This window comes from Geotrypetes seraphini, chromosome 7 (assembly GCF_902459505.1).
Source record: "Geotrypetes seraphini chromosome 7, aGeoSer1.1, whole genome shotgun sequence".
In the NCBI taxonomy this organism is placed as follows: Eukaryota; Metazoa; Chordata; class Amphibia; order Gymnophiona; family Dermophiidae; genus Geotrypetes; species Geotrypetes seraphini.
Genome location: NC_047090.1, coordinates 74,058,970 through 74,085,902, shown reverse-complemented (window position 1 = coordinate 74,085,902; position 26,933 = coordinate 74,058,970). Strand labels below are relative to the sequence as shown.

The following is a 26,933-nucleotide window of genomic DNA, read 5'->3' as shown; positions in this document are numbered from 1 at the left end:
CGGCCCTGGCCTAGAAGGTTTGATTAGGCGGTATAAGAAATTTTAAATAAATTTGAAACTTATCAGACAGTTTAAGCCCTATACTTCAACCTCCACAAGAAAACTCTTGTTTCTCTGTATTTTCAACTGTTTATTTCCAAGGTAAAGTCAGGCAATTTACTTAACAGTGCATAGCTGAAACAAAAACCTTATGCCTCAGAAGATGCATACACAGCACCCACAGATCTGGCTTTTATGCCCACCACCAAGCAATAAGGGACCGATATTCCAGTAGCATAGCCAGACCTCAACATTTGGGTGGATCTGGGGGTGGACTGGGTGTCCATGACCTACGTATTTCTTCTCTGTCCTCCACTCCCCCTCCCCCCCAAAGTAGTAAAAATGAATACCTTGACTGGCAGAGATTCGTGATCTCCTTCAGCTGAAGAGGCCTCTCTGGAGTTACAACAAGCAGTCTCATCCCTGTGGCAGTCAGCAGTGCTGTTACAGCTGCTGACACTAGCATTGCCCCTCCCCCATGCATGCTCAGTTCAACTAGAAGTGCCAATTCAACTGAGCAAGCGCAAGAGGGGGTGGCTCTCCAGTATGACATAGTTAGGGTTACCAGATTTTCCAAACGGAAAATCCAGACCATGACCCCACCCCCAGGCCTGCCCCGGTCCAGTTGGCCACACCCCCTCAGCCTGCTTGAGCAATGAGCGATGTCAGACGGCATCCACACATGTGCTGATGTGACGCGATGACATCACGCGTATGCACGAATTCCGTCCCGATATTGCTCATTGCCAGAAGCTTTTCAAAACCCGGACAATGTGCCAGGTTTTGAAAAGCCGTCCGGATCCCCAGCCATGTCCTCAAAAGGAAGACATGTCCGGGGAAATCCAGATATTTAGTAACCATAGACCAGGGGTCTCAAAGTACCTCCATGAGGGCCGCAATCCAGTCGGGTTTCCAGGATTTCCCCAATGAATATGCATGAGATCTATGTGCATGCACTGCTTTCAATGCATATTCATTGTGGAAATCCTGAAAACCCGACTGGATTGCCGCCCTCAAGGAGGGACATTGTGCTATTCAGGGCCTCTGGGACATATTACAAGTCTGACCCTTGATGATGTCAGGTCAGGAAGACTGCATGTCTCCTACTGTGTGAGCGTAGTTTAGATGTTTTAGGACTAGACAGTTGTCTCCAAGAGCTGGATCTTCAAAAGAATTCACACCTCCTTTGCAATCTGGAGACATCAGATCAAACAAACCAAATTATAACAGAAAGATGCTGGAAAAGAGAATTCAGGTAAATAAACAACAGACTCAGGCCCCAATGCTCTAAACTTACTGTGCCTTTAACGTTCATCGCTAAACCAGTTCCAACCGGTGTAGCATACAAGCATTTTGGTGTCCAATGCACAAAATGGCTCTGCGTGGTCTTTTCCGTACCCTGTAGCAGCCTCCAAGAATAATATGGAAATATAGTACAACAAGCTCATTAATATTAAACTGAGCACTGCGTGCAATGCCCAGACATTGCAGGGTGATTCACAAAATCTTTAATGCTCCAAAATTTAGTGTTAAAAGTGTATACCGGCAGGTCTAGAGCTGCCAATTGCATGAGAGGTGGAAGTTAAAAAAAAAAAAAAAGTATGGAATACATGCATCATACTTTTATAGGGTTGGGGACACACACAAAAAAAGCATATATATCTTGCTGTATGCATCTCTCTGTCCCTCCTTATATTACCCCCAGGTGCCAGCTTCCCTTGCTACACCACTGCATGGGATTGGTGAAAAGAGGATATGGTCTCCAGAAAAATGGACGTCGGCCTTTCACCATGGGTTGGTTCTGCATCCCCAGTCCTATATGTCATATCTGTCTGTCCAAGTTAGATTGTAAGTAGAGAATGACGGACAAATTTGTCCCCATAGGACCTCAATTTCCCCATCCCTATGAGTTTTGTTGCTGTCCCTCTCCCTGCCCCATTCCTAAAAGCTTTGCCTTAACGGCACAAGCCTCAAACACTTATGATTTTAAAGTATTTGAGGCTTGCACAGATGAGGACGGAGCTTGCAGGAATGGGGCAGGGGCAGGAAAAGAACTTGCAGGGACGGGAAAATGAGTTCCCACGGGGACGGGAAAAAATTTGTCCCCGTGTCGTTTTCTAATTGTAAGCTCTTCCGAGCAGGGACTGTTTATAAATGTCAAAATGCGCAACACTGTGTACGCCTTTCAGCACTATATATGTGATAAGTAGTAGTAGGTCCTTACCTTGCCAGTATTTTCTAGTTCTCCTCCAAGATCTTTCTTGCTCATGCTTGGTGGACTTGCAACCTGCCTTCTCTGATGAGGTGCGCCTCATTTTGAAACATGAGTATTCCCTGAAAAACTATGCTGCCTTATGGCCTCCATCTTCCAAGTGCATGTGACAGGACCCGATAATGGGTGCTGTATATATTGTAGGACCAGGCTCACATGTATTCTTAGGCATTGCCAGGAAAGGCTGTTTATGTGCTGTGCAGATATCAACATTTACCACTTCTCCTGGAGACTGTTCGGATGACACTGTACAGACAGCATTGTATATTTTGTGCACTGCACATCTATTGCTGCCACCGGATCCCGGGTACACACTTTTCCCTGCAGGCGCTTCCACAGCTAAGTGCCTCATGGCCACTGATTACTGTAATTGTGGGACAGGAATGCATGTGTTTGCCTATAGGAACCCGGTTTCTGCAAGTTTGGCATTCTTTCAGACCTTTCAGGATTGTAGGTGTACCATGACGGTATGGTGTGAGATTCGAGTTTACCTTCTATATGTTTGTTCCACTGTTCAGGCATCTTTGGCGGCGGGTAGAGAGATGCCAGTTTTACTAGACACATACATGTACAGTACAGGTGTTGTGAAATATGTCACATGTTCTGTACTTTTTCACTACCATGACCTCTGCAAAGCAGTGGTGTATAGCTACATGGAGTGAATTAGCTTTGTTGTACAAACTTCAGGTAATGTTCTGAATTAGGCCTAACAAATGTGACCCTTAAAAGTGGCATAAACACATTTTTTGACATTATAGACTAGTCAAATTTTTGTTATATTATAATAACTCTAGATATTATATAAAAAATAATATAAAAAAGGCTCTTTCTCTCTTGATAGATAGATAGATAGATAGACATACACACACACATTTTCTCAGCCCAACCAACAAAGTTGGGACAGTCTCCATCAAGGGTATACACTTAGGAGAAGATTCTCAAAACTTACTGAGCCTTTAACAATGGTCGCTAAACCAGCTCCTAACACCCCCGGCAGGAGGGATGCCCACTCCTTCCCATCCCTGCCACTGCCACACACCCCCTTACAACACCCCAACATCCCACCGACACCCCCAGCAGAAGGGATGCCCACTATCTCCAGCTGTTACCCCCCCCCAACAAACACCTGACACCCCCAGCAGGAGGAATGCCTACTCCTTCCTGCCATCGGGGTCCCCCGTCTCCCATCAACTCCCCATCCCCACAACAACCCCCATTCCCGTACCTTTAGCTTAAGCCAGCCAAAGCGTACTCCCGCCAGCCGGCAGGCCCGCCTCTTCAAAGTGGAGGGCTTTCCCCTCCCCTGCGCATCTCAGGATGCACTGGGAAAGGGCCTAAGCCCAGATCGTTTATGAATATGTTGAAGAGCACAGGTCCAAGTACCGAGCTCTGCGGCACCCCACTGATGACATTCTTCCAGTCTGAGTATTGTCTATTTACCCCCACTCTCTGTTTCCTATCTGCTAGCCAGTTTTTAATCCACCTGAGTATTTCACCCTCTATTCCATGGCTAAATTTTTCAAAGTAGTCGTTCGTGCGGAACCTTGTCAAACGCCTTCTGAAAATCCAGAAATACAATGTCGACCGGGTCTCCCTTGTCTATCTGCATGTTTACCCCCTCGAAGAAGTGCAGCAAGTTCGTCATGCAAGATCGTACTTTGCTGAAGCCGTGCTGACTGGTCCTCATCAGTTTGTGCCCGTCAAGGTGATCAATGATGCGGTCTTTTATCAGCGCCTCTATCATCTTTCCCGGTACCAAAGTCAGACTCACCGGTCTGTAGTTTCCCAGATCTCCTCTCGAACCTTTTTTGAAGATTGGCGTAACATTCGCCACCTTCCAGTCTTCCAGAATCCTTCCCGATCTAATCAACAGATTGGCTATTAGTTGAAGCAGTTCAGCTATAGTCCCTTTCAGTTCCTTAATGACCCTCGGATGGATGCCATTTGGTCCTGGGGATTTGTCACTCTTAAGCCTATCAATCTGCTTGCATACTTCTTCTAGACTAATTGTCAACCTTGTCAGTTTCCCGTCTTCACCTGTCAGGTTCTGGTATGTCCTCTTTGGTAAATACAGACGCAAAAAATGTGTTCAGTTTATCGGCGATGGCTTTGTCCTCCTTTAGCACTCCTTTATTCCACAAATAGTGTGCATAAAATTTGCATGCTCTTATGCTGAGAATTGCCCGTAAAATAAAAATTGCTCCCACTATGGCCACTACATCAACTCGCCAGATTTTACCAGTCAGTTTTGAGAATCTTCCTCTTAGTCCAGCGATTTTCCACTTTTTTAATTTCTTATTTTTACAATGGAAGAAGAAAAAAATAGAAAATCACTGGACTAATGTATAGCCCTCACTGGAGAACATAAGATAGTAACATAGTAACATAGTAACATAGTAACATAGTAGATGACGGCAGATAAAGACCCGAATGGTCCATCCAGTCTGCCCAACCTGATTCAATTTAAATTTTTTTATTTTTTTTTTTTTCTTCTTAGCTATTTCTGGGCAAGAATCCAAAGCTTTACCCGGTACTATGCTTGGGTTCCAACTGCCGAAATCTCTGTTAAGACTTACTCCAGCCCATCTACACCCTCCCAGCCATTGAAGCCCTCCCCTGCCCATCCTCTACCAAACGGCCATACACAGACACAGACCGTGCAAGTCTGCCCAGTAACTGGCCTTAGTTCAATATTTAATATTATTTTCTGATTCTAAATCTTCTGTGTTCATCCCACGCTTCTTTGAACTCAGTCACAGTTTTACTCTCCACCACCTCTCTCGGGAGCGCATTCCAGGCATCCACCACCCTCTCCGTAAAATAGAATTTCCTAACATTGCCCCTGAATCTACCACCCCTCAACCTCAAATTATGTCCTCTGGTTTTACCATTTTCCTTTCTCTGGAAAAGATTTTGTTCTACGTTAATACCCTTTAAGTATTTGAACGTCTGAATCATATCTCCCCGTCTCTCCTTTCCTCTAGGGTATACATATTCAGGGCTTCCAGTCTCTCCTCATACGTCTTCTGGCGCAAGCCTCCTATCATTTTCGTCGCCCTCCTCTGGACCGCCTCAAGTCTTCTTACGTCTTTCGCCAGATACGGTCTCCAAAACTGAACACAATACTCCAAGTAGGGCCTCACCAATGACCTGTACAGGGGCATCAACACCTTCTTCCTTCTACTGACTACGCCTCTCTTTATACAGCCCAGAATCCTTCTGGCAGCAGCCACTGCCTTGTCAGAATAGCCTTACTGGGTCAGACCAATGGTTCATCAAGCCCAGTAGCCTGTTCTCACGGTGGCCAATCCAGGTCACTAGTAGCTGGCCAAAACCCATGCTACCAATACAGCAATATTCCATGCTGCCAATACAGGGCAAGCAGTGGCTTCCCCCGTGTCTTTCTCAATAACAGACTATGGACTTTTTCCTCCAGGAGACTGCCCCAACTTTGTTGGTTAGGCTGAGAACTTTTCAGCGGCTCCTCATATGTATGTAAGTATTGAAACACTCTCTTCAGTAACACATTATTCTTTCTGGGTATGCAAAGTGAGTATATTTAGCACTGCTGAACAGATCTCCTTCCTAAGAAAAGTACAGTGCATTGTCTGTATTCATGCCTATGTTCCTGTATTATCCTAATGATCTTTTTTTCAGTGTAAGAATAAGTGATTCAGCAGTGATGGGCAATTTTACTGAATGGAATGATACTAGTTTCTATCATAAGTAGTAAATTACCCTAAGTCTAGTTCCCTATCAATGTATTCATTAGAGTTAGAATAATCTCAAACCTCCACAAAAGTTCAGACATATTTTTGGAAGAACGCCTCTGCCCTCTGCTGGCTGAGAGATATATTTTCAGAGATGATACTACATTGCCTACATATGTAAATGAATAAATATGGTGAGAAGACATGGAGAATTCATCTGACATTTTAGGCCCCAATGCTCAAAAGTTTGCTGTGCAAGATTGGTTGTAACCAGTCACTTGCAAGTTAGCTCAGCCTCCAATGCATAAAAGGGCTCTTGGGGTAGAGTTACCAGACGTCCAGATTTCCCAGAAGAGACCTCCTTTTCGAGGACATGTCCAGCCAGCCGGAAAGCTTTTCAAAACCCGGAACTTTTCTGGATTTTGAAAAGTTTCTAGCAAAGAGCGATGTCATCACTTCACACCGGCGCATGCGCAGATGCCGTCCCAACAAGCAAACAGGCCAAGGGGGCAGGGCGGGTGGGGCAGAATGGGGTGTAACTCGGGTGTAATGGGGTGTGGCTGGGTGGAATGCTATGGGCCTGTGGGCAAGGCCATGGGTCTGGATTTTTGTTCCTGAATGTATCTTGGGGACTTTTACCAATCACTATAGCAGCCACCAAGAATCCTATACAAATGCATACAATGAGCTCATTAGTACTAAAATGAGCACTTCAAAGAATGAGCACAGCAAAGAATACCCACCTCTTACCATGCAAATTTTTCAAGCTGGTCTGAAGCTGTTGGTGACTTCCCTGGTAAGAGCGATTTGCTTTCATTTCAGCAATTGTGTGTCTCGTGTGTGTGTTATGTGCGTATGTGTCTTGTGCCTAACAGCCCTCAGAGAACAAAAAGATCTCCTGTACCATTAGTGCTAACATTCCAAATGATCAGAGGAGCAAAAATAATACAAATTACGCCTCTATGAACTTAATGAAGGAGCTTGCTCAATATTGGAGTGTTCTGCACCCATTGGCATCCCAGAGCACACTTCTATGCGATAGGCCCTTTTCTTTTCATGATGTGACAAAAACTGTTGCATTCATGTAAACCAGGGGTTCTCAACCTAGCCTTGGGACATGCCCTGCCAGTCAGATTTGCATTGAAAGGAAGTAGTGCATACAAATTTATCTCATGTATATTCATTGTGTGTTTAAAAAAAAGGTGTTAATGTCCAGGTGGCAAGGCAAACCGTGAAGTGGAAGAACTGCCAGTCACACTATAAAGATTAGTACATTGTGTATATCTGTCTATATATGTTGAGACATTGATGTGGCTATGATGGTCCCACGGTAACTCTTGCCTACCATGTGGCATTTTTTTTTATGGGTCTGAGTACATGATATTTTTTTTTAAATCATTTTTTCAAAATATTATTTTGAATGAGAGTGGACTTATATTTGAATGAGGAGTGGAATCATGCACTTTTTTTAATGGAAAGTTTCTACACACAAGCAGTGATTTTCTAGTGAACTCCTAGTATGAATGATAATGTAGATTCATTGTGGATATCTTGAAAACCTGACTGGCTAGTGTGTCCCAAGGACTAGGTTGAGAACTACTGATCTAACCTAGAAAATGACACAGTGACTGTTACCCATGGCTAACCGCGGGTAGCAGCGGTAACCCACAGGAATGAGGAAGAAAAAACACTGGTTGCCGTGGGTATGGGAACAAGCCCATTCACCACCCCATGGAGCGATGAATGGCCTTGTCCCCACAGTAAAGTATTTGCCGTGTCAGAGCTGCCTTGCCTTCAGGAAGCTTCGAAGAGGCTCGTAGGCCCACCCTGGGAGCCACAAAAGGGCCAACATAGGCAGAGCTGGTGTTAGGAGAGGGCAGACAGGGCAGATGCCCTGGACCCACAGCTGCAGGGGGCCCCTTGATCTGAGGATCTCTTCCCCTCATTGAACCATCTCTCTCCCCCTCACCGTCGCGGGTGCTTTTCAGAGTTTTCTCTTTCTGAGGTGTCCGGACGCAGCAACTGTTCTCATATGTCCCGCGCGACTGCCCCAAAGCTTCTCCTCTGACGCGAACCACCCAGGCAGAAACAGGAAGGTGCATCAGAGGAGACGTTTTAGAGCAGTCATGCGAGACTTGTGGGAAAGGTTGCTGTGTCCAGACACCTCAGAAAGAGAAAACTCTGAAAAGTGCCCGCGAAGGTGAAGGGAAGGGAGGGAGATGGCCCAACAAGGGGAAGAGGTTGAGTGGCACTAAAGGGAAGTGGAGAGAGAGGGGAGGGGAGAGTGGAAGGGAAAGTGAGGAAGGGAAAGAAAAGGGAGCAGACGCTGAACGGACGTGGAGAGAGAGGGAGGAACTGATGCTGGATGGAAGTGGGGAGGGGAGAGAGGGGAATAGATGCTGAGGGGAAGTGGGGAGGGGAGAGAGAGAGGGGGAGCAGATGCTGTAAGGGGAGAGTGAGAGGAGGAACAGACACTGAAGGGAAGTGGGAAGGAGAGAAAGGTGAACAGACGCTGGATGGGAGGGGAGAGGAGAGAGAGGGGAGCAGACTTTGGAAGGAAGTGGAGAGGAGAGAGAGAGAGCACATATTGGATGAAAGGAGGGGATAAAGAAAAAAGGACACATGCTGGATTGGGGGAAGAGGATAGAGTTAGTGAAATACTGGAAAGGGTGAGGGAAAGAGGTGGCAAGCTGTAGATAGACACGATGAAAGGGAAATTGAGGACTGGAAAGTAAGAAAGTAAACAAGAGGTGGAAAGCAAATTGAGAAGGAAGAACAGAAAAGAAAAGGAAGGGAAAGGGAGAGAGAGAGATATATATACCAGAGCATTGGGGGAGGGGAAGACACCAGATCTGAAGGGAGAACAAGAGGAGAGAGATGGAGATGTGGTTGGGTTAATACAGTGCGTGACTTCTTTAATTTTTCATGAACATATAGGGTGTCCGGATTTTACAATTGTAACCCTATTATGGAGCCTTCCATAACCCACCAAAATCCCATTGTACCTACATAAAGTGACACCTGAAAGCATAAGGATTATTGGTGTGGTGTACAGTTTGGTCCAGTAGGTCTTGGGTGGGTTTTGGAGGGCTCACCATATGAGTACACTACAAGGAGTCTAAGGTAAGATGTATGCCAGGGCTTTTTCATGTGAAATTCACTGCAGTGGCCCTTAGGGTATCCCACTGGGATGTCTGTATGGCACCTCTTATATCCCAATGCATTTTTCTTTTGAACATGTGTTTTTTTAAAAATGGTTCAAAAAAGATAGAAGCACATCTGAAAAATGGTCATTTTCAAAAACAAACCAAGATAAATGTTTTCCAGTTTTGAAAATGAACATGTTTGGTACTAGATTTTTGTGTGTGCTACGCAAAACTTCTAAATTGGAATTTAGACATATCGAAAATGGTCCTCTCTATGGAATTATATGTAGAAGATGATATGGAAAATGCAGAAGCACTAAATAAAATTTGGTTAATATTCACTAAAGAAGGAGGGATGACTGAAAGTTGGCAGAAGAACAAACTGTAGTGGTATAGATATTGCTCTATTTAGAGAAAAGGTTCGAATGCATAGCATTGGAAAAATTGGAAGCGGACAAGATATGGGTTATATGGGATAAATCCTAGGGAATTCAGAAAGATTGTGAAGATTCTATTCAGTGGCGTAGTAATGGGGGTGCGGCAGTCTGCCCCTGGTGCAGTCTTCCTAAGGACACAACACCCCCTCCTCCTATCCTAAACTCTCCCCCCGCTTGTAACGCAAACGCGCCCTTTGCCTTCCCTCGTACCTTACTTCCCTGGTGTGAGGTTGCTGCCTGCGTCTGCATCAGTGCGTTTTCTGACGTCACTTCTGGGACCCACGTCAAAGGGCGAGCCAAGGTGAACATGCTGCTCATGCCAGAGAAGTTAAAAAGGTACGGGGAAAGGGACAGGGGCGTGCGTGTAGCAGGAGGGGCAGGGAAGAGAATGGGGGAGGGGCGCCACTCATCCTTACTACGCCACTGATTCTACTGCCAGTTCTATAGGACTGAAAAAGGGCAGTTGTTATCCCTTGTCATAAAAGGCTCATAAATACAAGCTAGCTAATTTAGCTGTTGTGGGAAAGTTAAGAGGAAAATTATGCATCTTGAATCCAGTGTACTACTACAGGGTCCTTGGTTTTTGGAGGACCTTGGTTTTTGAGGGGTGTTTACCATCAGAAGATCATGTTAAACAAATCTGATCATTTTTGGGGATTAAATGACTGTATAATTAAATCTATTTATTTATTTAAAAATTTATATACCGCATAAATCAAGGTGAGCATTTGATGTAGTGTGTTTAAATCTTCCCAAAGCATATAACACTTACACATAAGAGGTTCATACATAAATTGAGATGAGGGATGGGCTGGGGCAGGCTTGGGTTAGAAACTAGTTGTGATAACGGATTAGTGATATGACTGCAGTTGATTGCACTGATCTATATATTTAAAAGTGCATTTTTTAAACCTTGATGCATGCTAAAATACTCATGGTATAATTTTTCCTTTTTTATTTTTATCAGGAAATGCAAGACATCCTTTTGACAAAAATAAAAGAACTAGAGACTTTTCAAGAGACAAGTATTTCTCTACATAATGAGATTGAGTCACTGAAAGCAATGTTAGATGAAGAAGAAAAACAGTAAGACAAAATATTTATAAGTCAGTTTGAATGGGATATAAAAATGATTCTCAACCTGTGCATGACCAAAGAGGGTCATGCAGTATAATAAGCAGTACCTACACAACAGGCTGATTGTATTTTAAGCTATTTACTACTACTACTACTACTACTACTAATTATTATTATTATTATTTCTATAGCGCTACCAGATGCACACAGCGCTGTACAGAGTCACAGAGAGTAAGAAAACAGTCCCTGCTCAAAAGAGCTTACAATCTAAACAGACAAACAAGATGTCATGGATACAGTTAAGGGGAACGGTTAATCAGATGGCTAGGTTGGAGCGCTGAGGGGAGTTCAGGACAATCAAACCATTGTGACATCACTGATGAGATTGGCTCTTATTGGTGGAAGAGCCATTATGACATCAGAAGCTCAGCTCTGCTTCCCAAAGACAAATAGGATGTCATGGATGCAATTAAGCAGAACAGTTAATCAGCTAGCTGGGTTGGAGGACAGAAGAGTAGGGTTAAGGATTGAAGGCTGTATCAAAAAGAGGTTTTCAGTCTGCTTCTAAACAAGGGAAGGGAAGAAATATTAACATAATTATGCAATCAAACTGAAAATAGTTTCCATTTTCAACACTGGAAAGGAAATTTGCAAAAGCATTTACCCACTTTAATATTGATTAATATAACCTCACTGCCAGGAGGAGTATCCCCACAACTTCTATATGATCTTAGGCTAAGCACATTAGCAATTGTATCAATAGAGACTGCACACGTTTCAAATAGTGGAGAAAAAAAGACCTCAGATATCTTGCTCCAACAAGTCCCAACTTCATGAGACTGAATATAATTTATTTATATATATATATATATATATATATATATATATATATATATAAGCTTCTCCAGTCATTGGTCATAAAAATTCCACTTTAAGTATATCACTCTATTGCAGTCTTCAAAAAAAATGCAAAAATGTGTCTAAGCACAGTTTTCATAGACACAATCCCATATCATTCACAACTCACAACCATAACAGTTGAAAAAAAAAGCAAAGTCCAGTTGTATTCTTTATCTCGCCCAAAAGCGGCTCTTTTACCTTAAGTTTTATCAAGGGCTGCAACATTAATTCTCCATCAGCAGACTTCGCCAAACATAAAATCCTTCACCCTCACTAAGGGATTGCACCAAATAGCTTAAAACACAGAAGAAACTTGTGCAGTCTCTATTGATATAATTGTAAATGTGCTTAGCCTGTTTTCTGGTTATAATCTATGGGGCTCATAATTGAAACAGAAAAACACCTAAAGACCAGCCTAAATCGGCACTTGGACGATCAGTAACACAAGTCATCCAAGCGCCAATAATTGAACCGGGTTTTAGATGTATTTAAAAACGACCTGCTGAACGACCAGAGCTAAAAGGGGCGTTTCAGGAGGAGTGTCGAGGGCGGGATTTGGACGAGACATGGGCCATCCTAGTCTTAATCGTACTGCATGTATAACCAAAAGTTTTACAACACTGCCAAGATGGAACTTGGACGTTGTGACTTAGGCCATCTAAAACCAGGTCTAAGTCCACAGAACGTATTCAAAGTGACCAAATAAGGACTGCAGACACAAAGTACAGATACCCACACACTCCCCCAAAAAATCATTATAACAATTTTACATATCTGCCTCAAAAACATCAGCACCTGGCAGCCTGGCATAGGAAAGCCTAGTACAGCTGCACAGAGGCAGGGCAGGATTAACCTATAGGCCAAGTAGGCACGTGCCTAGGGCCCGAAATGGTCAGGGGGGCCTGATGAAGGAGGGCATCAACATTGTTTTTTCCAAACGGCGATGGACCCCTCCAGCATCGATCGGCAATGTGGGCCACCCCCAATTGGCAATACAGCCCCTCCCATCAACGGAAAGTAAGACAAGCAAGCAACACGGGTAAGAAAGGCAATGGGAATTGTAATTGTGCAAGTGGTGCTGCTTGCCCAAAGCTTCCCTCTGACGCAGCTTCCTGTTTCCGCCTGGGCGCATGGTGGGGTGGGGGGGGGGCAGGGGGCCCAATGTACTTCTGTGCCTTGGGGCCCTCGACAAATTAATCCTGCCCTGCACAGAGGTGGCTTAAGTGGTCTTGGGGGTGGGTTAGTGAACCATGAAGAGGAGGACCCAGGCCCATAAGCCACTCTAATCACTGCATTCATGGTGAAAAATGTGCACCCCCCAAAAAAAATCCCAAAACCATTTTGTACTGCCATATAAGTGGTTCCTGCAGCCATAAGGGCTATTGGGGTGCTAGATAGTTGGGTATAGTAGATTCTGGGGGTGTTTTGGGGGGCTCATCATGACCTATAAGGGAGCTGTAGTGAGATGTTTATGTGGGACCCTATTTGTGAAGTTCACAGCAGTGCCCTATAAGGTACCCCACTACTCTGGTGCCATGTCTGAGTGTCCAGTCCATCATTTTTCTGGCCCCTCCTGCGCCCAAAAGGTCTTTTTCTAGGCGTTTGTGACTTGGACGAATTTTTGGATGAAAATGGGGTATAAAGATGGACGACTTAGCAGTCTGGATGATCAGACGGCTGGACGTATAGTTGGACGATTTTGGGGGGGAAAAAATGCTGGATGTATTTTTCAGAAATGGACCTTTTCCTATGTCTGACTTTGGGGCGACTTGCGACTTAGGCTCAAAATGGACTTAGATCTTTCTTTTGATTATGCCCCTCCACCTATTTTTTAGGCTTTGCTAGTAAGATTATATAGTTTATTCCTCTTTATAACTGTAGAGCAACCTATAGTACTGCCATTTCTGCACAGATCCTTCCATATGTATTCCCTCCAATAAAATATGTTCTATATAAGATAAGATAGGTTATGTAAACAGATCAAAAATATTACAGCGTTATTTTTGTAGGACATCAGAAGTAACACTAGTTGGACCAGAATAGCTGTATGCTATACCACAGTGTCTTATCAGTAGTCCCAGATTTTTTTTTTTTAATTTTTTTAATTTCTATTAGATAGTAGTGAAAGTGCATAACCATTCTTAAAACTACATCATATCTTCAATAAATATCCTTAAATGGTTTTGTCTTCAAAATAATTATTATTTTAGTAATCAGCAAACTTAGCTTTGTGGTCACGTCGGGGAGGGAATGAACAAGCCGACACAATCATGTTTCGCCAGCAGGGCCGTTTAAAGGCTCGCTTCCCCCTAAAAACAAAGAAATTTTTAAACGCAGCTAAGGCAAAAAAGACTTCATAAAAAACAGATTGCATGAACTAAAAAAATAAATAAATTGTTCAGTCCAACGATCTCTGTATAGAGGAACTCACCCTTTTTCCTTTCTAATGCTTATTAAGGCTCAAAGTTTTGAAAATGGCCGCAGCGTTCTTAAAACAACTGAGCACCGCCAGGGTCATGTGACTTAAAGAGCAAATCAGAGGATCAGACCAACGTCATTCACTCTACTTCCTTGTTTAAACCACCCATGCTCTTCGTCCTTGTGAATGACCATGTGCAAAGTACAGACATAGCTAGAATATGGTTTACATGTGTAGATGTTCACATAGCAATGCAAATGACTAGAATACTGGCATTTGCATGTGTACTATATTTGCTACCTAACTGTAGGCAGTTCCTTATAGAATTATCTCCTCTGTGTACACTTTGGGGGCCTGATTCTGTATAGGACGCCGGTATTGGTGACTATCTATGAAGTGGCCACTGATCACATGTCAATCACACATCAGCGTCCTATTCAGAATCATGTCTACGTGCTTTCTCTGACAGACACCTTAAATATAGCCCAGCATTTTGCAGGCCTACATTTAAGGCATATGTCTTGCATCTACGGAGACACGTACTGACGCTTAAGCCCACCCAAGGCCACTTCTGGGTGAAACAGCGCCCATGACCTGCCTTGGGTGTACTTAAATGTGGGTACGCGTCTCTGTAGATGCGCAACAGAGGCCTACAATGTAGGCGTCCTGCCTCATACACTTTTTTAAAAAAAAACAGTGTGTCCCAATTGGCTACCAGACAGTGGTAGGATGCCTACCGCCTCCTGCAATTGGGACACGTCTTTTGAGAATCAGGCCCTTTATGCATGCAATCATATTTTTTTTATAAAATATGTATGACATCACAACCCTGCCCCACTCAAATTTTATTTTATTTATTTATTTAATGCTGAATATAAACTCCACTCTTTTAGCTGAGAGCACTATCCCTACGGAAGAAAAAGCCTCACCTCAGGTTTTATTTTAGGTAGAGCTTGAATGCTCAAACCTCCTCCACCCACATTGTTGGCTAAAAAACTTCCACAGGGGGTGTGCAAGTGCCACAAACTATATTAGTGCAGGACTATATTAGTTCAGTCTTACACTAATATAACTAAAGGCTATGGTAGCCACAGGCCTGAAAGCTTAGCAGACCTAAAATAGGTAATGGGCAGGAAAAGAACTCACGGGGACGGGATGGGAAAATTAGTTCCCCTGGGGACGGCTAGACCACCAGACTCAGAAGTTATATTACCCGCTATCCGAATACGTCATGTCTGTCATATCTTTTTGACCTATACTATGTATGTACTCCTGTAACCCGTTCTGGGCTCTTCTGGGTGGATGGGCTACAGAAATGAATGAATGAGTGAGTTCAATAAATAGCCCTGTATGCCATTAACTGTCGTAGCCCTAATACACATTGCTCAATACACTTCTCCCTCTGTATTTGCGGTTTCTGCACTTGTGATTTCAATTATTCACGGGTTTTTAGCTTGCTGGCTCCTCCCCCAAATTACATCATCCATGGCCAATTTATAGAATTGCCACCGACACCTACTTTTTTTTTTTGTGCGTATAAGTTCAAACTCGGACACTATTGCATGGGTTCCAGAGGCTTTCTCGTATGTTATTCGTGGTTTTATCATATTCTCGAGGGTTTTTAACAGAAAACCGCGAATAACATGAGAAAGTTATTCGCGGTTTTTCCATATTCACGGGTCAGTTCATCCCCAATCACTACGGAGGGAGAAGTGTAGTTCATGTCGGTCAATTTAAGCATGTAAACATTCTGCCAGGTTATGCTTCTGCTGTCTGTTCAGAACCAATGCTAGGAAGTTCTTCTTCACCCAGAGGGTGGTAGACACCTGGAATGCGCTTCCAGAGGGCGAGATAGGACAGAGTATGGTTTTGGGGTTCAAGAAGGGATTGGATGATTTCTTGAAGGAAAAGGGGATAGAAGGGTATAGATAGAGGATTACTATACTGGTCCTGGACCTGATGGGCCGCTGCGTGAGCGGACTGCTGGGCATGATGGACCTCTGGTCTGACCCAGCAGAGGCATTACTTATGTTCTTAATGATATAGTCTGTGTCTTTTCCATGCTCTATTTGGGCCTATTTTAGTTCCCATCATTTGCTCCAGGACTAGCTGCACAGTGCAGCCAGGTTCTCTATCTACACCAGTGGTCTCAAACTCGCAGCCCGGGGGCCACATGCGGCCCGCCAGGTACTATTTTGAGGCCCTCAGTATGTTTATCGTAATCACAAAAATAAAAGAAAACAGTTTCTTGATCATATGTCTCTTTAGCTATAAATGACAATATTAGTATTAAGACTTAGCCTAAAGGAAAGATTTATAAGCTATAAAGAGTTTTACTTCATGCAAAATTGTCATTTCTTTAATAAGACATTAACTATTTTTTCTGCGGCCCTCCAAATACCTACAAATCCAAAATGTGGCCCTGCAAAAGGTTTGTGTTTGAGACCACTGATCTACACTTAGCTATCTAGCACTGAAAATCATCAGTAGTTAGTTAAAACGTCTTTAAAAACTCGCCAAGCCAGCTTTCACTCTTCCTTCCATCATAGATCTCAAAATTTTTTTTTCACACTGCAGGGGGATTTCTTCCTGTAACATCTTTCCCTCCCATAATTCAGAATGTATTTTTGGCTTAGATATGAAAGTTATAATTAAGTAAAATTAGTTATAATTAAGTTATAATTAAGTAAAAATTAAAAATATCATCTTGATATGAAATAGTGAAACAAAGGGCTCCTTTTAACAAGCCGCGCTAGCGGGGTTAATGCGCGCGACTTCATCTCACGTTAACCCCTGTGCTGGCCAAAAACTACCACCTGCTCAAGAGGAGGCTAGCGTGCCCGGCAGTTTAGCGCATGCTATTACGCACATTAAACCGCTAGCGTGGTTTGATAAAAGGAGCCCAAAGTGTCAATACATTAACCATGTAATAACATCTCCAAAAATGGAAAACATTATAGTTATATAGTTAATATAGTTATAATTAAGTAAAAATTAAAAATATCATCTTGATATAAAATAGTGAAACAAAGTGTCAACACATTAACCATTTAATAACATCTCCAAAAATGGAAAACGTGAATTAGACATAATTGGACTGATATATTAAAAGATTGTTGAAGTTGGTAATGATGCCAACCACATAAGTTTTTATGGGCTTCTTTTACGAAGCCGCATTAGTGGTTTAACGTGTGTAATAGCACGCGCTAATTTGCTGGCCGCGCTATCCGCTTTCGCCTCCTCTTGAGCAGGCGATAGTATTTTGGCTAGCGCAGGGGTTAGCGCACGCTAAAAATGCGCATGCTCTAAAAACCCTAGTGCGGCTTCGTAAAAGGAGCCCTATATTTCCAGCAGTTATATACATAACTTTTATGCATACTGTAGAATGCACAATTGGGATTATATGGATATGAGTTTTGCATATATGGGAAGGGGAATTACAGGCAGGCAATGAATGTTGCTGACCCTTATCTGTTTAGTGGAAAGCGTCAAGCCCTAAATGAAAAACAGTCCCGTCGCCTTGCCCTGAACCACAGCTCTTTTAGAGTACTGGCCCTTCATTTATCCCTCCACTGTCATCCCTCCTTCCCTTGGATTTTTGCTTCTCTTGACATGCAAGCCTCTTATTAAGAGTCTCCTTTCAGTTGTGCCTTCACTCCAGTATCCCTATTCCACCTTAGAGCCATTACCTAGGTAGTGGGCTTCCAATATCTCATTATTAAACTCATTTTGTTCTGTGAATCTTACTCCTTCTAGACAAAATTTGTACCAGTTACCACTGCAGAAAAAAACACCTGAACAATCAAAAACAACTCTGCATGATTCTACATCAACAACCGTAAAACGCCCCAGATTCTCCAAATCAGCAGATATACTATGGAGCCAAGAAAAGAAAAATGCTGGTATGTATGGCCTGCTTACTGTTAGGGGCCAATGTTCAGCTGTGGTATGTACAATTTAAAATAGCCAAATAAGTTATCCAGTTAACTTTAGCCAGTTATTGAAATACGTAACCAGTGCTGATAAATGTTAGCTGGAAAAGATAACTGATTAATTTGTCTTAACCTTTGGATGGCTTTATTTCCTATAATAATTAACACAGTAGATGATAGTAAAGAAAGACCTGAATAGTATTCAGTATCAGTTCATGATTAAACCAATTATGAATATGATATAAAATACATATAATTGAGCCTGATATTTCTTTGCTGTTTTTGAAACACAGACTAGAATTCCATCTGACACTGTCCTTATGTCTCAACTACTGGAATTGCTATCAAGAGGGAAAGGGATCCTTTATAATGTCTTTCTGTGGTTATAATCAAAGTGATTTACATATTATGTACAGGTATTTATTTTGTACATGGGGCAATGAAGAGTGAAGTGACTCGCCCAGAGTCACAAGCAGATGCAGTGGTAACCAAACCCAGTCTCAGACCACTGCACTAACCATTAGGCTACCCTATTCCAGTCTAGAGCTACCAGAGGTCTGGGAAAACCCAGACATGTCATCTTTTTAGAGGACTATCCAGGCTCCCGGACAAACTTTCCAATACCTGGCATTTGTCAAGGTTTTGGAAAGCCCCGATGAGCTCCAGCTGCATCTGGAATGCCTCTGAGCATGCTCGGATGATGTTGCACACATCTGCACATGCTCCAGGCCCTCCAGATGTGGCTGGAACTCATCTGGAAGAAGAGAGGAAGCTTTGTGGGGGTGGGGCTTGGGGCAGAACGGGGCAGGCTGGAGGCGAAACTGGGCAGGGCTGGGGCAGAATGGGGTGGGGCTGGAGGTGGAATGGGGTGGTGTCATGTGTCCAGGGTTTCCCGGAGAAAAATATGGTAACCCTAGTCCATCCTGATCTGTGTTGCCATATATAAAGACAACATTAACAGCCTCCTTTACAAAGCCGCGCTAGTGGGTGCCGCGCAGCAACAGCCCCGAAGCCCTTTAGTATAAATCATGTTTTATTGGCACATCAGCAGTACATACACAATACAGCACGACAGTACAACAAGGTCGCGAACACCAAACGTACCATCAAACACATTTTCACCCCAACCAAAGAATCCCCCCAATCCCCACCCACTCCAAAGCCCAAACCCCCACCCCAACCCAAACCCACACCATGAGACCCAATCCATACCCAAAACCCCAGCAAGAAAGGATTATGCTGAGCAAGCTGTTTGCTTATGCCGCTCAGCACATATCAAACAAAACAAGAGAACCAAATCCCATCCTCCCACCCACAATGTGTAATCCCACCCTACCCACCGAACTCCACATACTTCCAACCACTCATACCCACCATGCCCCGAAGCCCTTTAAATCTCTGGGCTTCGGGGCCGTTAGCCCAGCACAGCCACTAGCGCGGCTTTGTAAAAGAGGCCATAAAAGAAGAGAAAAAACCTCTCAAATATACAAAAATGTTACCCAGAAAAGGAGAGAAATTTAATATGTTGTTGGTGTTATACATTTACAAAAAGAAGGAAAAAAGGACCTCAAACACCCAACCCTCACTCTCCAATGAGAGTCTTACTGGGGTATGATTTTTATCATCGGTCCAAAAAACCTTGTTAATTTTTAATTTTATTATTTCTAACTAGTTTATCTATTTAATTTATTAATTGCAAAAAAATCAAGTGAATTTATCACCAAAGTTTAAAACTGTATCCACACATTCATGGAAATCCAAAAAAGGCACTTAGCTTATGATGGTATGGGACAAAAAAGCTCAAGGGGATGCTTGTTGGAATCAGCTGTGTAAGTCCTTTTATAAGGACAGCGGCTCAATCATTTCACAAATTCACTACTTCATCAGGGACACATTGTAAAAATCAAGAAATATGTAGATTTCCAGATGCTATTTGCAGACTTTGATAATTTAGCATTTTCATATGGAGCAGGATCCTACATGCTTCATTCTTTTCACTTCGTTTAAGGAATGGAAAAGGACAAAAACTGGAAAAAGCACAAACAACATCAAAGGAAGTGCTATAAGGCGGTGAGAGGGGTCAAAAGAGACTATGAGGAAAAATAGCCAAGGAGGCAAAAAGGGAAGTAGGAGCCCAGGGGAGTAGGAGGAAGAAGTGGTCTCATCATACTCCTTGACTGCAACATCCAGACACTCTGCTTGGCTGAGTCTTCTGCCTTCTTGCCTGCTTAATTCACCGCATCAGCAAATTTAAACCCCCTACTGCTTAAGCACGCTCCTTTGTGCGCAACTTAGGGTGCTCTTCCTATTCTTGCTTTACCAACCAATTTCAGACTACTTTTCTAGTTCTTCACAAAAATCCTCTCACGCGGGGCCTAAGGCAACTGGGCCAATTCCAGTTGGCCCAGGTGCCTAAGGCCCCTCCTATGGGCAGGGGGGGTGTCAGAGGTGTCGAGGTTAGGGGGGCCATTCAGGGGTTCGGGCGAGATGATTGGGGGTTGTGGGGGGTGTGCCTCGGCAGGAGGGGTTGGGCTCCCTCCTGCCGGTTTTGTTGGGGGGGTAGCAGGAGCTCGCGCCTTGGCAGGAGGGGTTGGGCTCCCTCCTGCCGGTATTTTTGGGAGGGTTGGGGTGCTGGCAGGAGAGATTGGGCATTTCTCCTGCCGCGGTTCGCAACAGTTCGGGGGGGGATCGTGGCAGGAGAGATTAGGCATCTCTCCTGCCGTGATCATTGCGGTGAGATGTGAGCAGGTTGTTGGGGCTGCTGAGCTGATTGTGGCAGCCGCGATCAGCTCAGTGGCCCCTATTCAAAAATTATACCTGTTTTGACTTGGTCTAAGTCAAAACGTATAAGTTCCGACTGGGCAATCTCATTAAAGTTTTGATTATACTTGCTGTATGACTAAGTCTAGGTTGGCTCACCTCCCACCCACGTCCCGCCCTTTCCCCTCCTCTAAAAACGCCTCTTTTCGCTCTAGGCATTTAAAGGCAGGGTAAAGGCCTAAGCTGGTTTTAGATATGTCTAAAACCAGCTTTGAATATTGGTACTTTGATTATGAGCCCCATAGTGTTTAAAAAAATAAAGGTGCAAAAACCTTTTGAAGATCCATTGTAAAATGGTAGTGAAAAGTCACTTGGACACAAAGTCAGAGGCGTGAAGAAAGTACAAGAGATTTATTACAGAATGCATGCTGGACCCCTGAGCTCCAAGCTGGCTCAGAAGTGCCGAAACCAGGAAGTTACAGAGATATTTATTCATTTTTCTGGCTATACAACTGAATTCTAGAAAAAGCTTTTCACGTGTTACTTTTCTTAACACTCATTGGTTCTAAGCTCACACTAGCAGGTCACTTATCTAACTCTTACAGTTAAATGTACAGAAGGGCAGGGTACATCATGGCTCAAACTCTTATCTATTTAGCTTACAATGTGGTAAGGTAGGGATATACATTTTAGGCAGATGAGGTCAATAGATTGTACACTGTTTTCAGCTATGCAGGCCAGAGCAATATTTTAAACAACAGTTAACCATTTCATGACCCTACAGTAGGACTCAACATGGTTTGTATTTCGGTAATATCAGCCTTCTTCAGAAATCCATGTATCTTGAGCACACATCAGCTACATATAAAACAACAGTACAACCAATGTAAAGCGAGATTTGCAGATAGTCCACAATGCTCATTGAATGCAGAAAAACTGAGAAGCTACAATATGAGACAGATTTTAGATAGGACTTGCAAATCGGAACTGAAACGTCCAGGGTGGTTTGTATTCAAATCCAAGCTAAAAGCCCACTTTTTTGAAGCTGCTTTCAATTTGTAACTCCCCCTCACTGTCATTGTATCATGCCTTCTACCAGAAACTCCCAACTCTAAGATGTCCTGTTTGTCTGTCCAAATTAGATTGTAAGCTCTTCTGAGCAGAGACCGTCTGTTGAATGTTAAATGTACAGCACTGCTTATGCCTTTCAGCACTACAGAAATAATAAATAGTAGTAGTAGTTTCAAGATAAGGATTTTTTTTAAGAACAAGACCTGCCGATGTAGATCGTTTTTAAAATACATGGTGAAATGGACATTTATGCACCCACTTACATATAGCACGAGCATTCATGTTAGAACAAACATCTAAAATATGAATGGTGCATTAATATTTAACCCTCCACCCCCTTTTATCAAACTGCATTATAGGTTTTTAGCGCTGGCCAGCAAGGTAAATAGCAACATAAATGCTTATGTGAGTCAATTTAGAAACAAACACTGGCATTTAGAGGTGTGTATTTCATAAATGTCTAAATCCTAGTTTTACAAAGACAGAATATACAAGTCAAAAACTCTAAAATGAACATATGACATAAGCATGTGGTCTGAGTGTGTCTCAGGTGGGACTACAAAATAAATGTGTATTCCCCATTTCAGAAGGGGAATGTACTTTCATATCCATAAATATCAACATCCGAATTTACATGAGGAGTGTGTGGCGCAGTGGTTGAAGCTACAGCCTCAGCACCCTGGGGTTGTGGGTTCAAACCCCACGCTGCTCCTTGTGATCCTGGGCAAGTCACTTAATCCTCCATAGCCCCAGGTACATTAGATAGGTTGTGAGCCCACCGGGACAGACAGGGAAAATGCTTGAGTACCTGATTTTAAAAACCGCTTAGATAACCTTGATAGGCGGTATATAAAATCCTAATAAAACTTAAACTTAAACTTAAACATCTGCTACCTGGGAGTCTAGGTTTCAGAAATTGTGCAGCATTACACTGTAAAGATTAGGGGAGGTCACCCCTTTACTCTCCCAGTGGCTGATAGCCTCCCCTGAAAGTGAAACTGGGAAGGGATTATACTTCCCCCTCCGTATTCGCGAATTCTTTATCTACGGATTTGCTTATTCGTGGTTTTATTTTATTTTATTTTTTTTTTTAATTCTTTATTTATATTTTGAATATATTATCAAGAATAAACTTCTTGTACAGAATATGATTAAGTCAACATAACATAAAACAAATGAAGTAACATTTATATAACGAAATTACTATTTCGTGGTTTTAAATCAAAAAATACATTTTAATTTTTCATGCTATTTTAAGCCCTGTAAGACCCCCCCCCCCCTAAGCCTTACCTGGTGGTCTAGCGGGTTTTCGGGGCAGATCGCTCACAGGAAATGGCTGCCTTGATCTCCTGTAGTCTCTCAAGCCATTTCCTGTGAGCGATCTGCACAGGGCAGGAGCGTGGGAAGATCGCTCCTGCCCCGAAAACCCACTAGACCACCAGGTAAGGCTTAAGGGGAGGCTTTCAGGGCTTAAAATAGCCGGGGGGTTAGGGGCAGAACCAGCCCGAATATTATTTGCGGTTTTTTAATATTCACGGGCCGGCTCTGCCCCTAACCCCAGCGAATACGGAGAGGGAAGTGTACAGGCTCTGTGACAACTTTGGGGAAAAATAAATGTTATGAATATCTAAAACTAGACTACTGCTTCTAAAATGAGCACCTATGTTGCAGATCAAAGATCCTCAAAGCTTTCAAGAGAGAGGGAGCACATATAATATTTTAAATCACTGAAACTGCTGGTTTGGGATTTCTATTGTATTTTTCTGTGTGGGTTGAGGGGAGGAGTCCTCCTTGGATTATGCTGAGTTTATTTATTTTATTCTTATTGATTTATATCCCGCACTATTCTCATAATAGATTCTAGGCGGATAACAGCAGTTTAAAAAAATATTGTGTCGAAACCAAGGTAGTGTAGCCTATTGCTGTCCTGGCTGCTACATTTAGCAAAAATATTATTAACCCAGGACAAGCAGGCAGCATATTCTTGACTGATGGGTGACGGTACCGACGGAGCCCCGGTACGGACACTTTTAGAGTGATTGCACTCTAAGAACTTGGAAAGTTCTAGAGGCCGCACCGCACATGCGCGAGTGCCTTCCCGCCCGACACAGGCGCGCGGTCCCCAGTTTCTTAGTTTCCGTGGAGCTAAGAAGATGCGTTTTTCAACGGCTGTTGAAATTTTTTCTACTTGCCTTCCCGCTCGCGTAAACCTTTTTGGCTCTATTGCCTTTTTCTTTTGTTTCATTTTGGTTAAAAAAAAAAAAAAAATCTTTCATTTTTTTCTTCATTTTTCGTTTTTCCCCGGCGGGGCCTTCTGCCACCATCGAAGCCTCGGCCTTCGATTTGGCTGAAGCCGTTTTTACTTTCATGCCCCCTCAGCCAGGGTTTAAAAAGTGCCAGCGGTGTGCTCGGCCTATATCTCTCACGGACCCACACAACTGGTGCCTACAGTGTTTGGGTCCTGAGCATCAGGTTTCCACCTGCACCCGCTGTGCCACACTTAAAAAACGGACATTGAAAAATCGCCAAATACAACAGCGATTACTGTTCGGTGCCGAGATGTCCGACCCCGTTCCATCGGCACCAACTTCGGCACCTACTCAGTCGGCACCTTCCTCTTCGACGCCGCACGACACCGCACCGGCGTCCCAGCACTCAGGTAAGCCGGCTAAGAAGCCTTCCCCGCTAGAGCGTCCTCCGGTCTCGAGTGCAGCGAGCCCAATCCTGCCGACCGTGAGGCGCCAGCGGAAGCGCTCCGCCCCTATCGAGGTGAGTCCCTCGACATCGGGCTCCTCATCTCCGGGGTGTAGAGCGGCACCACAGGTACCGCAGAAGAAAAAGGCGGTACCGGTGCCCTCCCTTGATGATCGCATTGCGGCCATCTTGCAGGTACAGCTGAAGGAGCAGCTCCAACAACTCCTTCCAGCTATCCTGACACCGAACCTTCCGGTGCCGGTCTCGTCTGAGCCGCCGGTGCCGAGAGTGGAACGACCTATTTTATCTACTTCCTCTCTTTCGGTACCGCTACACTCGACCTCATCGGTGTCAATGCCAATCCTTGCACTGGAGCCGACAACTCAACACCAGTCGGTACAGACCTCGGCTCCGATGCAACAGGTAACATCTCCCGGTACCGCTTCGATGAGGTCGGGTAAGTCGGTACGCAAGTCCCGACACCTGGAACCATCCACCCCTGAGTCTCGGGACCGTAGCTCCCATATTCGAGACCCTGATCTGTGGGGTGATTCCGAAGAGCCTTTTCTTTCAGAAGGTGAGTGTTCTTCGGGGGAGGATGAACCTGACATTCCTGATCCTTCCTCCAAACATGATTCCACGTCTTTTTCGTCATTTCTAAAAGACATGTGTGAATCTATGTCCATTCCTTTGGAGGCTGAGTCTAAAAAGTCTAAGGCCTTTTTGGATGCTCTTGATTTTGACCAGCCTCCAAAGGAATTTCTGAAACTCCCTCTTCACGACATCTTGAGGGAGACTTTTTACAAAAAATTTAGAGACTCCTCTCACTGTCCCGGGAGCTCCCCGTAAATTGGATTCCCTGTATAAAGTTATCCCCATTCCAGGATTCGATAAACCCCAGCTCCCACATGAGTCTCTCCTGGTGGAATCCACACTGAAAAAGTCCTCAGGAGCTAGTGTGTATGCTTCTGTCCCTCCTGGTAGAGAAGGTAAAGCCATGGACAAATTTGGTAAGCGTCTCTATCAGAATGCGATGTTAGCGAATCGATCTGGCAATTATGCTTTTCATTTTTCTTTTTATTTAAAGCATCTCCTTACCACCATGGCTTCCTTTGAGCAGTACCTGCCTGAGAGGAAACGTTCGGCCTTTCGCCAATTCTCTTCTTCTCTTTTTCAGCTCAGAAAATTTATGGTAAGATCTATATATGACACCTTTGAGCTTACCTCTAGAGCAACGGCTATGTCTGTGGCCATGCGCCGTTTAGCCTGGTTGAGGGTATCTGAACTTGATGTTAACCATCAAGACAGGTTAGCAAATGCACCATGCTTAGGGGATGAGCTGTTTGGGGAATCCATGGACTCAACTACCCAAAAGCTCTCCGCTCATGAAACACGCTGGTATACCCTTCTTAAAACCAAAAAGAAGCCTCCACCAGCACGTCCTTTTAGACAGCAATCCACTTACCAACGCCGTTATGTGGCTCGTCCCTTACAGTCTGCCCCTCAACAACCTAGGAGACCGTCAACAGCAGAGGCAAACACCTAGACAGCAGCAGCAGCAACCTGTCAAGCAGCCTCCTCAACAAAAACCGACTCAGCCCTTTTGACTTGATTCTCCAGGGCATAGCCAGCATCCAACCTTCACCACTCCTGCCTCAACCCATTGGAGGGCGTCTATCTCTTTTTCTCAGCCGGTGGGAAGTCATCACTTCGGACCAATGGGTCCTCAACATCATCCACCACGGCTACTCTCTCAACTTTCAAACCCTCCCAGGCGTAAGTCTTCCAAAAGAGTCTGCTTTGCACACTCCCCAGTCTTTCCTCCTCCTTCAGGAAGTTCAATCCCTCCTCCTTCTGAACGCCATAGAGGAAGTTCCTCCGGAGCAAAAAGGGAAGGGTTTCTACTCCCGTTATTTCCTAGTCCCCAAAAAAACAGGAGATCTCAGACCTATCCTAGATCTTCGCGATCTCAACAAATGCTTGGTCAAAGAGAAGTTCAGAATGCTCTCTTTAGCCACTCTTTACCCTCTCCTCAATCAAGACGACTGGCTATGTTCCCTCAATCTCAAAGAAGCATACACTCACATACCAATCAATATGGCCTCCAGACAATACCTACGATTCATGATCAATCATTGTCATTACCAATACAAGGTGCTACCCTTCGGCCTAGCCTCCTCTCCAAGAGGGTTCACCAAATGTCTGATTGTGGTGGCTGCTTTTCTGCGTTCTCACCACCTTCAGGTGTTTCCCTAACTGGACGATTGGTTGATAAAGGCCAATTCATCTCAAACAGTTCTTCAGGCCACCAACCAGACCATCCTATTTCTACGTTTGCTGGGGTTCGAGATCAATCTACCCAAATCTCATCTCATCCCCACGCAGAGACTTCAATTCATTGGAGCAGTCTTGGACACAGTCCTCATGAGAGCGTTTCTGCCATCCAATCGTCTTCACACGCTTCAAACTCTGTGTC

General features: G+C 43.9%; 1 protein-coding gene across 8 annotated transcripts in view; it reads left to right on the top strand.

Annotated features, from left to right (window-relative positions):
- Window positions 1–26,933, top strand: part of LMNTD1 (lamin tail domain containing 1) — a 475,792-nt gene that overhangs the window by 315,287 nt on the left and 133,572 nt on the right. For all 8 annotated transcript variants that reach the window (XR_004540206.1, XM_033953392.1, XM_033953396.1 and 5 more), the window contains 2 exons: window positions 10,572–10,690; window positions 17,757–17,902. Coding sequence is in view for 7 of the 8 variants with exons in the window: in XM_033953392.1 (XP_033809283.1) it covers window positions 10,572–10,690; window positions 17,757–17,902 (265 nt within the window). In the remaining variant the exon portion in view is untranslated. The remainder of the gene's footprint in view (window positions 1–10,571; window positions 10,691–17,756; window positions 17,903–26,933) is intronic.